Raw genomic sequence first — 15,255 nt, 5'->3', positions numbered from 1 at the left:
CGGTGACAGGCGCCTGTAATTCCAGCTACTCGGGAGGCCGAGGCAGAAGAATCACTTGAACTCGAGAGGCAGAGGTTGCAGCAAGCCGAGATCGAGCCACTGCACTCCAGCCTGGGTGACAGAGGGAGACTCTGTCTTAAGAAAAAAAAAAGATTTTAAAAAACCCTACATGCCCCTAGTTGCCTCTGTAGGAGACGGCATGGTTCCAGAAGGTAGACTTTGTGTTGAGGACTCTGCAGCGTCAGGCTGGAGACAGTCTCCCTTCCTAGCAGCGTGGGCCCCTGGGCTGTTCTTCTACCAGAAGGGATGGTGGCGTCTCTGGGAGGTATCTGTAGACTCAGATCTGTGTGGATTAGTGACTTGTGTTACTCACAGATACTTAATTTTATGGGTAAATAAATACCTGGACTGGCTGCAACTTCAGGGCGAGATTCGGGAGTAGGGAGTGAAAAGTGACGACGGAACCCTGGGCTTGTCCTGCTGCCCCCAGGACCCGGTCGGGGTGCCTTCTCGTCTGAAGTCCCAGCACGTGGTCAGGGTACCCCTTGCCTCAAGCCCCCAGGAAGTGATCGGGGCACCAATCCCCTCTGAAGCCCCAGCACCTGGTCGGGGCACCCCTCCCTTCTGAATCCCCCAGCCACCTGGTCGGGGAGCCCCTCCCTTCTGAATCCCCCAGTACCTGGTCGGGGCGCCCCTCCCTTCTTAAGCCCCCAGACCCTCCTGGCCTGCGGTGCTGCTTCTCCAAATGCTGTCCTTGGCTGTTTTCCAGGAGTCACCTGCACCAGAGCAGGCTGCGTGTGTCATTTCTTGTCGGATCTGGGGTGACGGTGAAGCTCATTTATCTTGTCTTCCTCCTCACGTGCCGTATCTCACCTGTTGACTGTCTGAGTTTGTGTGAGTGCGTGTTGTGCGTTCTCAGGCTGTACTCGGTGCTTAGGTGACAAGAACGTCTTAGAGCAACGGACTGTCTGCTCCAAAGGACGCTGGGCATGAATCGAGACACAGTTTACTTGTGGGGTTTAAATTTCCTGGGTGTTGGAGGCAATTAAGGGGAAACAAGGTCTAAAAAAGCCCCTGCAGATGAGGAAGGCAATAATGAAAAAAATTACTCTATACACACTTAGCAGATGATTGACTTTGTAGGTGAATTTTGCATTTCGGGAACTACTAAAGCTACTGTTTGTAGGGATTCCTTGATGAGCTTCTTGTTTTCTGTCTAGAAAGTAAAGTGGATCGGTTTTGCCTTTAATGCTGACTGACTAGAATCTACTTCCTTTTCCCCCCATTCACGTTAGGGTGGGGATTGGACTGGAAGAGCTGTAGGATCTCTTTATTTCTGATCTTAAATGAATTTTTTCTTCAATGCCCGGTTCTTTGGTTTGGGAAATGTGCTCAATTTGTACCGTGCTTTAAATGTACACAATGGTCGAAATTGCTACTTTTCTTTAAAGTTAGATATAACATCTTAAGTAAAATGTCATCTATAAATCAGGCACAGTCTGGGGCCTGGAGACCCCTCTTGTCACTTCCTTCCAGCTGTGTCTTCTTCCCTGGCCACATTGCCCCTGGCCACATCTCCTCCCCAAACCACGCCGTGTCATCCGCCCACCACCTCACCTCTGGTCACAACACCTCCCTCCCGGCCACATCACCTGTGGCCTCACTGCCTGCCTCCCTCCTTCCTGGTGGCCTCCGTGGCTCCCACTGTCTGCCCTCCCGAGGGTCTGTTCAAGGCTCCTTCCCCGTTTTCCACTCCTGAGTGGGTCTCGGGGCCTAGATGTTTCACAGGATGCAACTTTCTTCCCTTCCAGCCGTGGGTCTCTGAGCGACAACTCCAGAGAGGGCACTAAGCTCTCCTTACCTACCTGGGGGGCCCTGAGCCCTGACCACCGACCACCAGGGCTTTTCTGCAGTGTGTGGGGCAGACTCATGCATGAATTGGACTAAAAAGATGCTTCCAGGAATCCTTGTTTTAAGTGCACTGGAGCAGAGATGGGGAGAGGGGACCACCTGGTTTGCTCAGAATTTGGTCCTGATCACAGCCAACATAAGCACCTCCTAAATGAAGCATTCCACACACTGATTTTACACATGACGGTTGAGATGGCTGGAAAGGCTTCACACAATGAGTGAGTTTGAGCTGCATTTGAAGGAAGAACAGGTCCCTGTAGGTGGAAATGAAAGGTAAGCGTGACCCAAGCCATCAGCAGCAGCGGGGGTGGGGTGGTGCAGACTCCCCATGGATGGTGGGCATGGCTGAAATGCAGGAGAGGGCAGGGGTGCGAAGGAACGGCAGGGCGGCAGTTAAATCCCCCTGCAGAGAGGGGACGTGACTGAGATATTATCACATGTATACAACTGAGAGATGATTTGAGGAGGATTTCTGGGAGCCTGTGGGAAGAGCACGTGGTCATCATCAGTTCTCGGGATCTCTTTTTATGAAGTGAAAATAGTCTTGCCTCTGCCTATCTTGTGAGCTGTTGTGACGATCAAATCAGATAATCTTCAGCGAGCCTTGTAAATGCTAAAGCTTATGACAGACTGTTCCAGCCCCCTTGTCTCTATCCTCCTTTCCTCCTGAGTAACGTGAACCCTGCTGGGTACCTCACTATCTGCCTGGTTTCCTCCTCCATAACGTGAGCCTTGAGTACTTGCTGGGTACCTCGCTGTGCACCTTCCTTAGTAACGTGAGCCCTGAGTATTTGCTGGGTACCTCGCTACCTGCCGTACAGCTGGCTGTAGAATTGTCAAACGCACTTGGCTGGCACATAAGCAGAAGTGCTCGCTGGGCCTTGGGAGGGCTTTCTGACATGTGGGTGCCTTCTGTTCCCTGTTAGGCTGGAGCTGCAGGAGCCCCCCTAGACCAGATAGAGGACCAAGGCTGTGGCCTCGGGGTGGGGGCTGGGGGAGCTCCCTGGGTTTATTGTGTGGGTGAGAGCAAACTTCAGTCCCGCTGTGGCATTGGGATTCAGGGTTCCTTCTGGAATGTTCTGAGTGAGAAACAGGAAGTGTGCACAGGTGCGTCTTCTGTGGATTTTATGGTTATCTCTTGGGAGAGCACTGGTGCCTCTGAACTATGAACCTGCAGAACCACTTCTTCCACTAACGGCCGCCTTTATATAAAGAATGACTTACAAAAGATGCCACTTCAGATGGAGGTATTTGCAGGTGTGGCCTGAAAAATGAACAAAATGACTTTCATCTCAAGGAAAGTACCTTACATTTTTCCCAATGATAGACATTTGAGCTTTCCAGTGAATATTAAAACATAAAAATCTTGTGTCCACCACTTTCTCATGTGACCAATGGTGATACTGATGTGGGGTTTTTTTTTTTGTTTTTTTTGTTTTGTTTTGTTTTGTTTTGTTTTTTGGACATATAATGAAATGTGGAAGCCGCTCATAACTCTGAACCAGTATTTTCTAACCAATGTGTGATTACAAAATCGTGTGCTGGTAAAAGCCATTCAAGTGCAAGACGGACCAGTCGACTTAGAAGGAATTGGGGCAGAAAGGCCCGTCGACCAGAGCACAGACTCTGTGTTGCAGACAGCCTGTACGGAAGTGCCACTTGTTACATTTGGCAGCAGAGAATACCTAAAATGATCTGAAAACACAATGAAAATACTGCTTCCTAATTGTATATCAGTATGGGGTCGGACTTTCTTCATAAACTTCAGCCATGGCTCTGCAGCCCACTGAACGCAGATGCAGGCATGAGAATCCTGCTGTCTGAGGTGCAGAGATGTTAGGTGTTTTCACAGTAGCACAAACTGTTGCCACGCTGCTGCTTATTTTGGAAAATGGTTTCTTCTTTAAGACTGTGTTAAGATGTAATGACTTTATCCTTGTAAAAGAAACTAAATTATGTTCTTTTTTTTTTTTTTTTTTTTTTTTTTTTTTTTTTTTTTTGAGACGGAGTCTTGCTCTGCCACGCAGGCCGGAGTGCGGTGGTGTGACCTCAGCTCACTTCAACCTCTGCCTCCTGAGTTCAAGCGATTCTCCTGCCTCAGCCTCCCTAGTAGCTGGTACTACAGGTGTTCAGCACCATGCCAGGCTAATTTTTGTATTTTAGTAGAGACGGTGTTTCACCATGTTGGCCAGGCCGGTCTCGAACTCCTGACCTCAAGTGATCCACCTGTCTCTGCCTCCCAAAGTGCTGGGATTACAGGCATGAGCAGCCACCACTCCCGGCCTGATGAGAAAGCTTTTTTGTGCTCTTTAATAAAGTGCAAAGGGTTCCTGAGACCCAAAAGTTTGAAAACCACTGGCTTAAACCGACAAAATTGTCCATGATTCTTCAGTGTATCTTCTAATCTGTTGATGGAGAGAGGACAGCAAGGGTTGCTTTACTTTTTTCCTTTCACAACTCAATGGTGCTGGGACAACTGGGGTATCCACATAGAAAAGGATGGACTGGACCCTTCCTCACCCTACACGCAAAGCTCAACATGGTTCCAATGTAAGGAGCTGACTGAGACCCATTCTGTCAGTCTGCTGGGTACCATAACGGACACCACAGACCGTGCGACTTAGACAATAGCATCTTATTTCCTTTTTTCTGGAGACTGGAAGCCTGGGATCAAGGTGCGGGCAGGGTTGGATTCTCTGGGGCCTCACCCCATGCTGTGTAGACAGCTTCTTCTCTGTGTCCTCACAGGTTTCTCTTACGTGTATGCAGCACTGAGGACTGTGTCTAAATTCTCTTAAAAGAACACCAGTCATACTGGATCAGGCCCTACTTTTAAGATCTTATGGGACCTAAATTGCCAAGTTAAAGGCCCTGTATGTAAATACAGTGACATTTTGGGTTTCCGGGGTTGTGACTTTAACATGGAATCTTGGGGGAGGGGGACAGTTCAGCTCATAACACCTTTAGGGGAGAATCCTGGAGAAACTGTTAGGTTGGATTAGGCAATGTTTCCTTGGCTGAGACGTCTAAAGCTATAACAAGCAACTGAAGGGAAAAAGACGGTATCAAAATTAAAAACGTTCAATTCAGAGGATACTATTAAAGTAAAATGACAACCCACAGAACAGGATACATTATCACGATAAGGACCTGATATCAAGAATATATTCAAAAACTCTTAATAAAAATCCAATTTAAAAATGGACAAAGGATTTGAATAGACACTCTCCAAAGAAAGACATATAAATGCCTTAAAAAGCACATGAGATGTTTAGCAGAATTCGTCATCTTAGAAATGGAAATCAAAACCACCGTGAAATAACACTTCACAACCACCGTGATGGGTGGGTAAAACCCCAGTATTGGACAGTGACATGTTGGTGAATTGGGGAAAACTGAAATCTTGATATATTGCTAGTGGGAGGGGAAGTAAAATGGTGCAGTTGATTTGGAAAAGTCCGACAGTTCCTCAGAAAAGCATGAAATCACCGTACGACCCAGCAATTTCACTCCTAGCCATATGCTCAAGAAAACTGAAAACATTTTTCCAAAAAGTATGTCATGCCTGAATCTTCACAGCAGCATTATTCATAGTAGTAGAAACAGTCCAGGTGTCTGTCAACCGGTCACTCACTGAGATTCCACTCACCTTAGACGTGAAAGATGTCAGCACCGAAGGTCACACCAAAGGTCATGCACTGTACGATTCTCCTCACAACAGGTGTCCAGAATGTGCAAATCCAGAGAAAAGGAAGTTGGCTGGTGATTGCCAGGCGCTGGTAGAAGGAAGGAGCCAGGTGCTGACTCTTAATGGGTTCAAGGTTTCTTTGGCCTGTGGTGAAAAAGTCCCGGAATTACATACTAGTGGTTGATGTGCAGCTTTTAGAATACGCTAAAAAGACTGAATTGTATTCTTTAATATTGGGGCTTTTGTGCTTTGTAAATTGCTTTTCAATTTAAAAAGGAATTCAAGAAGTTATTTGGTGTTGATATGATAGTATCCAAAACAAGTTACTATGTAACTCACGTCCCCAGCGTTAAACTTCATTTTCTGAGGATCTTGAAGTGTTTGAGGCTAGGAGACACAACGATCCTATACTGTATGTTACACCCCATCTTACTGATTTCTATCTCACATAACCATATTCAGGAAAAACCGACATGTAAATGTGAGCTGAATGCTATGCAGAGGCACATTCCTCTTACCCGGATGATCTTTAGTGGTACAGTAAGAGATGAGATCATAGCAACGTTAGTTTAGTTAGTTTAATTTCCATGGCAACAGGAATTTGGCACATGGGATGAGTTAGATCTCCCTGCACAGCTCCTAACGGGGTTGCCCATTTCTGTGTGGTGTCTGTGTATATTCTCGCTGTGGAAATAAGTGATAGCACCTGCACAAACACTTGTCCAGAAGCGCACACGAAGCTGGTGAAGGCAGAGGACAGGCGAGAGGGAAGCATGGCTCAGCCCTGGCAAAGAAGACCGTTATTCCAAACGCAAAATATTCAGGAACACAATCCTTGGGAAGACTGGTGATGTCTTTAGACCTCACCACTATCGGGTTGTATCTGTGCAGCCAGTTACCAGAGCCGCAGAACGGCGTGTGTTGGTATTGGTGTCATCACTCAACGATTCTGACTTTTCCTGGTGCTGAGGATGACTGCATATGGCAGAAGCAAAGTGCTAATCTAGCACAGGTCATCATATCCAAGTTCTTTTCTATGAAGGCGGGCAGGGTTAGGAACCACCCCACCCCACCCCACTCCCCAATCCTATAAGAACTGGGATCTGATGATCTGTGCTGTCGAGAGAGGCAGGGTTAGAACACCTCATTCCTCAATCCCATTGTTGAAAATAATAGTTGGATTGGGAGGGTTTTTACTCCTAAGGTTGAAGCCGTGCATTTCTGGAGCCTGGGCTGTCAGTCATGGTGGCTGGGGAATGCTGGGGCTGCGGTTGTCTGGCTGCCGGTAGCCCTGCTGGTGGGTCCTCCCTCTTTGACACCGTTCATTTCTGAAGCTTGCTTTCCCCGGTGTTGGAAGTAGCAGCACTGGAAGAATGGCCGCCTTCCTACAGTGAAGCTCTGGCAGGAGAGGAGAAGATACGGAGCGTCTGTTCAAGGACGTGACGTTCTGGGCACCGCACCATGCGTTCTGCTTCTCAGCTGTGCCTCCTGGTTGATGTTACCATCACCTGGCATTTCCCAGGAGGTAACTCGCGAATGCCACACTGATGGAACAGTGCGGCTCGAGTCCAGGGCCGCTGGAGCACATCAGCAAGGTCAGGCTGGACGCATGTGCTTGCTGACAGGAAAATGACAGGAAATGTCATGTCAGTTCAGGAAAATGACAGGAAATGTCATGTCAGTTCAGGAAAATGACAGGAAATGTGTTTGCTGACAGAAAAATGACAGGAAGACGACAGGAAAGAGGCCCATGAGGAGAGGAACCAGTAGATTCAAGGCAGTTAACCGAAGGAGCGAGCCATCACAGGCTGGGAGGACACCCCAGCCACAGTGGATGTCAGCGGTGGTGGCTGGACTCGGGGTCCGTGAATGTTGCATGATCGAACGTGTTTGGTACATTCTCAGCTCCTGCCCAGGTGCCTCCCAAGCATCGGGTGTTGTGGCTCCCCACACCCTTCCCATCTGTGTGTAGCATGACCACCACCTTCCTACCGTGTGTTTGTCCTATCACGGCTGCTGTGCCTAACGGATGCTTTGCTTTCCAGCTACTTTCCTATAACCAAAGCCCTTGAACGACTTTGCGTTTCAGAGACGACAGGGTATTAGTTTTTCATGATTGCTCTGAGGATTTCCGAAAGCAAATGTAACTTACAGGATGGAAGATATTGGAGACAGTAATTATAGATGACTTTTCTCAGTTTTTTGATTGTGGTAAAGTTACACAGCACTCTATTTTTAACTGTATGGTTTTGTGGCATTAAGTGTGTTCACACTGTCGTGCTGCGATCACCGCCATCCATCTCCAGAACTTTCTGGTCTCCCCACGCTTGAAACTCGGTCTACCAAACACTAGCTCTCCTCCCGCCCCAGCTCTGGTAAGCACTACAGGTTGCTTACAAAATAAGCTTTTTCAGTAAGAGAAGGGGCAAGGAAAAGAGCTCTAAAGACTGTCTTGAGATTTGAGGAAGTGTTTTAGGTTTTGTTGTGTGGTTCCCGGTGTAAAGGAACTATTGAAGACGTGGGAAGGCGAAGGTCTGTGATCTCAGGAAGTGCTGGGCTGGGCAGCTTTCCCACTGTGACGGGGGCACTTGCCCTCAAACCTGCCTGAGATAATCGCGTGAGGATGGTGCTGCATTGTGACAGCTCTGAACTTGGTCTCCTTGAACGTTGCCAGGTACATAAGCTTTGGCGGTTACCGTCTAGTGTCTGTGGGAGACCTAGAATTTGAACATTGTTGACTTTAGGACACACTCATTTTATAACACTCTACCTGTTCTCATCAGTAGGAAATATGCTGTGTCCTTTTTTTTTTTTTTTTTTTTTGAGAGGGAGTCTCGCTCTGTCGCCCAGGCTGGGGTGCAGTGGCCGGATCTCAGCTCACTGCAAGCTCCGCCTCCTGGGTTTACGCCATTCTCCTGCCTCAGCCTCCCGAGTAGCTGGGACTACAGGCGCCCGCCACCTCGCCCGGTTAGGTTTTTTTTTTTTGTTTGTTTGTTTTTTTTTTTAGTAGAGATGGGGTTTCACCGTGTTAGCCAGGATGGTCTCGATCTCCTGACCTCGTGATCCGCCCGTCGTGGCCCCCCAAAGTGCTGGGATTACAGGCTTGAGCCACCGCGCGCGGCCTTTTTTTTTTTTTTTTTTTTTTCCTTAATATTCTGTGTTGCTGTAACAGTAGTTGCAGCGGACGCTACTTCTGGTTCATGGTCATCACCAAACACAAGCTTCAGGAAACCGTGTGAAAAATGAAGGGGAAAGTGCTTTTCTGCAAAGGGCTTTTTTGAACATCCTGTTTTTTTCTGGAATATCTGTTTTGGTGTAAAACGTTTTCATATTTAGGGATTTGTAACGTGTTTTATACTGGTTAGCTTTGAAACCCCATGTTTTTGCATGCCATGGGGCTGCTTTATCCTGTTATTCTATGATATAGCAGGTTGGCAAAACTATTGGTTATTTCACTTTAAAAACCAAAGCAGCTTACAGATTGAGTGTGATTCTTGTAAGAATTTAATTGTAAAATTGATTTGTGTTCAACAAGCTTACTGGAATGGCTAGATCCGTGGACAAAAAGATAAGAACATGTCAAGTCTCTGGGCCAGGAAGGACTTCCAAATAATACAAGTGATACACATTAATTTCTTAACAAAAGATTAGATTTAGTACATAACTGTTTAAAACCTCCATATTTTCTATTATAGCCATTCCACAGTGCCCATGGGGGTGGGCTGCAGGACTGCCTATGGAATCCAAGGTCTTTGGGCGTTGAGGTCCCTGCAATAAAATGGCATCGTGTTTGCATATGACATATGCACATCCTCCTGCAGACAGTCATGTCAGGGTTGCTCGTAACAGCTATACCATGGACATACCATGCGAGTAGTTGTTTAATGAATAATAAAGTCTGAATGCTTAGTACAAACACATTAAAAAATATGTTGATCTATGGTTGGTTGAATCCACAGGCCTGGAACCCGGGGAGAGAATACAAACTCTAGAAGCAAAACGAACAAAGCACTTGAGGTCAGCAGTGACGGGTGTGGGATCACACTGAATCTCATGTGTTTTGCTGTCTGTGTCACTGTGTCCCGTGTAAACGGGAATCATTTGTAGCTTAAGGTAAAATAGGTAACAGGAAACACTACAGAGTGGGCACGAAGGCGCGCCCCTCATTACCCCGTGTTACAGCCAAGCGTCTGCCTCCTGGGGAAGGATCTGTTCTGTGGGGAGACTAGATGTTGATGATTTCCGGATGTGTGAAGGGAAACTCCCTCCGAGAAGCGTGGCTTTGGCCGGAGCACATCAGACGAGAGTTAGCGTGGCATGGAGTTTCCACAGTGGCCCTCAGGCCTGCTGCTTCTCTCCTCTCCCCACCCCTGGCCCTGACTCTTACCAAGGGAGGCAAGTTCAGCTCCAGCTGAGCCCCGCACAGGGCTGTGGGTCTCTAGGGCAGGTGCCCACCTTCGCCTGAACAGGCTGTGTCAGAGGAGGGTCTGGCTGTACTTGAGCTGTGAGAGATGCTCTCAGAGATCCAGCATCCTGAAAACCCAGGTGCTGAAGGTTCCTCCTCTTCCACCATCCTGCGGGGAAGGGGGTCTTATCCTGCTTCCCCTCAACCCGAGCTGACTTCTTGTCTGTTCTGTACACCTAGGTTTTCAGAACAGTTTTGTTAATCATCTAGCAGACAAACAACCATAAGGTGACAGCCTGGGAGGGTAGACGGCGCTGGAAGGTAGTTTCCTGAATAACAGCGTTCAGTTTCCTGTTTTGCCATCATTTGACCCAAGGCCCCAAGATAATTGAAATATTGTCAGCCAAACACCGATTTTTTATCTGAGTTTTTTTTTTTTTCTTTTTAAGTTATGGGTGCAAACTTATAACCAGGGACCTGACAAAAGAGAAGGATTTATTTGCAAAGTGAATGTCGGGGATGGTTGGCATTTGCCAACTCTGACTAGCAGGGACCCAGGCTGCTTCGGTTCTGCCGCCCGACTCCTGACCCTCCAGCTCCTGCCCCTGTTCCCACCAGCAGGAAGAGGAGCGGGAAGGTGCCTTTTCCCCTTTAAGGGGGTGAGGTGAGAGTTGCACCTGCCACTTAGCTAGTCCCTGGGGTGATTCTCCAGCATGGGTGGGAGTTGGGTTTGGAGGCCTGAGCCCCGTGAAGCTGGGGTTGCTGTTCCCTGAGCAGCAGGAAACTGGACTCTGGGAAGTGGGGTCAGAGGGTAGCATCCGCAGGAGGGGCCTCTCGTCCCATTTGACATCTTCACTGCAAAAGGGGGTGTGGGCTTCATGGTCCATTGACAAATAGAACGTTACTTTTTTTTTTTTTTTGAAGCACATAGAACCCTAATTCCTTTGGCTTTTACTAAAGTGGCATTTTGTAATTCCACATGATTTCATTGATATACTCGCAGGAGAGAATGCTTCCTGTAAACCAGAAGGATCTCTGCGACAGTCCTTGATCCATAGAGAGTTCATTTTCCCAAGGTTATAGACACAGCCTTAGGAGGGGTTGAGGACACACTGCGGCAGCTTCAGGAGGTCCTGAACATGTGTCCAAGGTGTTTGGGGCACAACTTGGTCTTACACATTTTAGGGAGACGTGAGACATCAATACATGTGAGACGTACGTTGGTTCAGTCTAGAAAGGATGGACGGCTCGAAGCGGGGAGGGATTTCCAGGTCACAGGTAGATCAGACAAATGCATTTCTGGTGCATCTTTCCAGAGGAAGCAGTCAGATCCGCATTTATCTCCGTGTGCAGATGGTGACTTTGAGTTCTGTCCTCTGTCCATGAGGAATTTCCTTGTGGATCGGTTGTGAGGGAGGTACGTGGCTTTTCCCTCCACCCCCAGTAGCTGTCTCTGTTAGGAAGAGCATGGGAGGCAGGTTTGCTCTAAGCTCTTCCTCACCTTGATGTCCCTTTAGCGTAGTGATTTTGGGGTCCTGAGATGTATTTTCAACTTCATGTTTCTGAACACACTGGCACTCTAAACAGTGTTGTAGGAGGCATCTAACTTACTTAGAAGAAGAAGAATATTTGGAAACACTTGAGCACCTTCGTCCTTGAGAGAACCAAGCCTTTGTTTAGTTTGCTTTGCCCTGAGGCTGTTACGCTGTCCCGGGCTGTGCGGCCTTAGAAAGCTGTGCCCCTGTGAGCTACTGCCTGTGGAATCTGGTGACTTTGAAGTTAATCCAGCAGCTACATATTTTGGAAAGCAGATTCCCTCTTAAAGTGTTGGTGATTATGATTCTAGCACTAGAATTTCAGTGTGTATTTTCCACCCTTCTTACTTTGTCTCCTCATACACTGAGATGCTGCTGCATTTGCCCTTAGGCTTCACGGAGGGAGGGTCAGTTCTGACCCTTTCTTAGATATTGACCTTGAACGGACAGAATCGAGATTCAGGAAAACTCTCGAGCTGTGAGAGTGTGCTGATATCTATGTAAGTGGGGTTCATGTGTCAAACTCAGGTTTAAGAAAAACCAATTCTAGGCTGGGCATAGTGGCTCACACCTGTCATCCCAGCACCTTGGGAGGCTGAGTTGGGCAGTTCACTTTTGAGCCCAGGAATTCAAGACCAGCCTGGGCAACATAGCAAGACCCTGACTCTACAAAAAATTAAATAGGACAGGTGATGTACACCTGTGGTCCCAGCTACTCGGGAAGCTAAGGCTGGAGGATGACCCAAGCCTGGCAGGTTGAGGCTGCAGTGAACCATGATAGCACCACTGTACTTATGGTGCACTGTGCCTGAGTGACAGAAGAACAACCACCCCCCCACACACAAAATATCAATTAATGCAGTGGCCAGTTCTGCTGGGACCACCTGTTAAGACTACTCTGGGTCTCATGGTTTGAGAAGCGTCTGTCCGGGGTCGAGAGGGAGTAGCTTGAGGGCCTAGAAGCCAGTTCTTGTGGTTGAGCGTGATTGCGGGTGTGGAGTTGGGGGCAGGGCTCTCCACGGCATGAGTGGGTAAATGGATAGGCTTCCAGGACGAGCCCCTGTGACTTTGCCTGGTTTACATCCGTCCAATACAAATCCACAGGCTCTTACTCTAGAAGCTTCTGCAGGGCCTGATGGACTGGCCTGGGGACAGAGGGTGCCCTCAGAGCCTCATGGTGCCGTCTGGTTTAGGAAGAGCGCTTAGTCACCTAGATCTAGGATTTATGGCACTACAAGGGGACTCCTCACACTCGGAGCAGCATCCATCTGCATTCTAGACTTGGTTCTAGGCAAAGTATTTTGGAGCCTGTTGGTACCCTGTGTTCTGTTTATGTGTAAAACAAGTTAGAGTTATAACTAGTTAAAACCTATTTTTAAAATTTTGTCACAGAATATGGCAGTTGTGGTGGAGCCTGGCCAGAGACCCCCACACTCAGACGCTGTTGCTTGCTGGAGTTGCAGGCGTTGCCTGCATCGGCTGCCCCTCCCGGCGTGTCTGTGTTCTTGACACGGGCGCCCATCGAGGCTCGGCCTGTGAGAATCGTGCCACCGTTTGTCTCCGTGTTCCTCTGAGGTTCCGCAGACTTCACGGTCCCGTGGAAGAGCGTACGGTATCTGCTTGCATCCTGATTTCCCCAAACCCCAGGACAGACCAAGAGTTCCTTACACACAACTGCAGAGGGCCCCGTGGCGTGGATTTGCAGAGACACAGCCTTTCCCCAGCTTGGCCTTCGTCTCCAGAGTTGGCTTTAGGGTGATAGAAGCTTCCTTCAGACTGGGGGGCCTTGAAGCTTTGGTGCTAGGAATTCGGTGACCAGCACGGATAATACCCCGTTTCTCTGCATTTGTAGCAATAGTTGTTAACACGACCACGAGATGTACAGAGGAAGGAAAAAGGAGGTTTTATTTTCAGAGTAACACTCTGTGCTTTGGGAAATGTGGTCTTGGGGGAGCTGTAAGCACACGCCCCTCAGGAGGGGAGGAGGCCGCGGCATTACACGTTCCGGGGTTTGTTGGCTGTGTGTGTTCATCGGGCTCAAGGAATGTCTGAACGTTTACAGGGAAAGTGGGGTTTGTTCATCCGGTTCGTACGATGTCTGAACACTTACAGGGAAAGTCTAGCACACATGCAGTGAGTTAACCTGTAACATCCATGTTCGCCTTGGGGCAAGTGTAACATTTGAAATGAGGTGGACTGGGCGTGTCATGTACAAAGGTGAGCTGTTGGGCGCAGACGTTTATGCGCAGCATCAGTCACAGCCAAGACTGGCTCAGGGTCTGCAGCCTGTGGCAGGAAAGGACACTCATGAGGCCATTCTGTCCAGTCGGGGCTGCCGGCAGGGTCCCAGGGTGGGGCTGTCTGGTCGACCGGCATCTGGAGTCCACCCAGGTCCAGTGGGCAGCGTTCCTCTAAACCAGGCTTCTGATTGTGGAGGAGACTTCATGCTGGTTAACACACTGTACAGGAGTAATGTTGTGGGGCTTTGGGGTCCACCTTCCCTATGATGCCGGTTACATTTCTCTCCGGACCTCACAGCCACAGAGATTGCACCTCGTCTGACAGCAGGGGGTGCCATGTTGACATAGTAATTTATTGTATTAACCTTTTTATTACTATTTTAATAACTTTTTTTTTTCTTTTTAAAGAGATAGGGTATTGCTGTGTTACTCAAGCCAGTCTTGAACTCCTGGCCTCAAGCAATCCTCCCACCTCGGCCTCCCAAAGTGCTGGGCTTATAGACGTGAGCCAGTGCGCCCAGCCTACAGCCACGTTTTTAAAACTCAGCAGTTTAAAAATCCTATTCCTTTTACCCCCTCAAGCAGGCTGGTTGGCCTTGTGCAAACTGGGGTGTCACGATCTTAGCCCCCCTTTTATTTTTCCCTTTGGCTTCAAATTCTGATGAGAACAGCAGTTACAAAATGGGCTTTAGGTGATCCTTCCGTTACTAAAGCCAGAATTCTCACCAGTTAGAGGTGTCTGTCCCCAGGATTCCAGAAAGCTGTTTTGAATCAAGCCCGTAGCAAATAAGTAAGGAACTAAACTCTTGGTCCTCTGCTTAGTACCAGGGGAATGGGTTAGTTGCTGATACCCTTTGATCTGTGCTCACGTGCTGCATCTCATCACGGGAAGCAGAGTCGCCCTGTGGAATAAAGCCCGGCTCAAGGTGGCGCGTCGAGACGCTTGGGGCTGTCAGTCCCTTATACAGCGGCAGACTTGGAGACTCAGTATCGCGTGCAGAGCCCAGGCAACCGGAGGGCATCCACCTTAGAGACCACATGGACGGTCGGCAAGGTGGATGTCCGGGCATATGGCCTTGACAGGGCCCACTGCGAGGTGAATTAGGAATTCGTTAGCAAAGAAATCAAACTCGCCTTTGGGTCCCAGCTGCTTGGAAGGCTGAGGCGGGAGGATTGCTTGAGGCAGAAGGTCAAGGCCGCGATGAGCCATGATTGTAATACTGCACTCCGGCCTGGGTGACATAGCGAGACTCCAAGTCAAAAAAAAAAAAAAACACAAAAAAACCCCTCAAACCTTACTCTTCATAGCAAGAGGGAGAATTTATCCAAGTAACTGAAACAAAATCTTAGATGATGTAATTTCAGTGGCTAAGTGAGCTGTCCAGCCCACGTGGCTGGCTCACAGCGCAACAGAGCCAGGTGCTGCTGCAACTGCCCCCCAACCCCGATCGCTTGTGAACATTTTCTGTTTTCCCA

At 48.5% G+C, this 15,255-nt stretch overlaps 1 protein-coding gene across 1 annotated transcript in view; it reads right to left on the bottom strand.

The window, feature by feature from the left end:
* Positions 1–2,118: 2,118 nt before the first annotated feature.
* The window catches only part of LOC139361548 (disco-interacting protein 2 homolog C-like), an 87,645-nt gene continuing 74,508 nt past the window's right edge, over positions 2,119–15,255 (bottom strand). Inside the window, exons 8-9 of the mRNA XM_071090135.1 lie at positions 7,143–7,217; positions 2,119–2,165 (exon numbers count right to left, since the gene is read on the bottom strand). Coding sequence (XP_070946236.1) covers positions 2,119–2,165; positions 7,143–7,217 — 122 coding nt within the window. The remainder of the gene's footprint in view (positions 2,166–7,142; positions 7,218–15,255) is intronic.

Source organism: Macaca nemestrina, unplaced genomic scaffold, assembly GCF_043159975.1.
Source record: "Macaca nemestrina isolate mMacNem1 unplaced genomic scaffold, mMacNem.hap1 Scaffold_59, whole genome shotgun sequence".
In the NCBI taxonomy this organism is placed as follows: domain Eukaryota; kingdom Metazoa; phylum Chordata; class Mammalia; order Primates; family Cercopithecidae; genus Macaca; species Macaca nemestrina.
The sequence above is the reverse complement of the archived record's forward strand: the minus strand, read 5'-3'. Positions and strand labels throughout refer to the sequence as shown.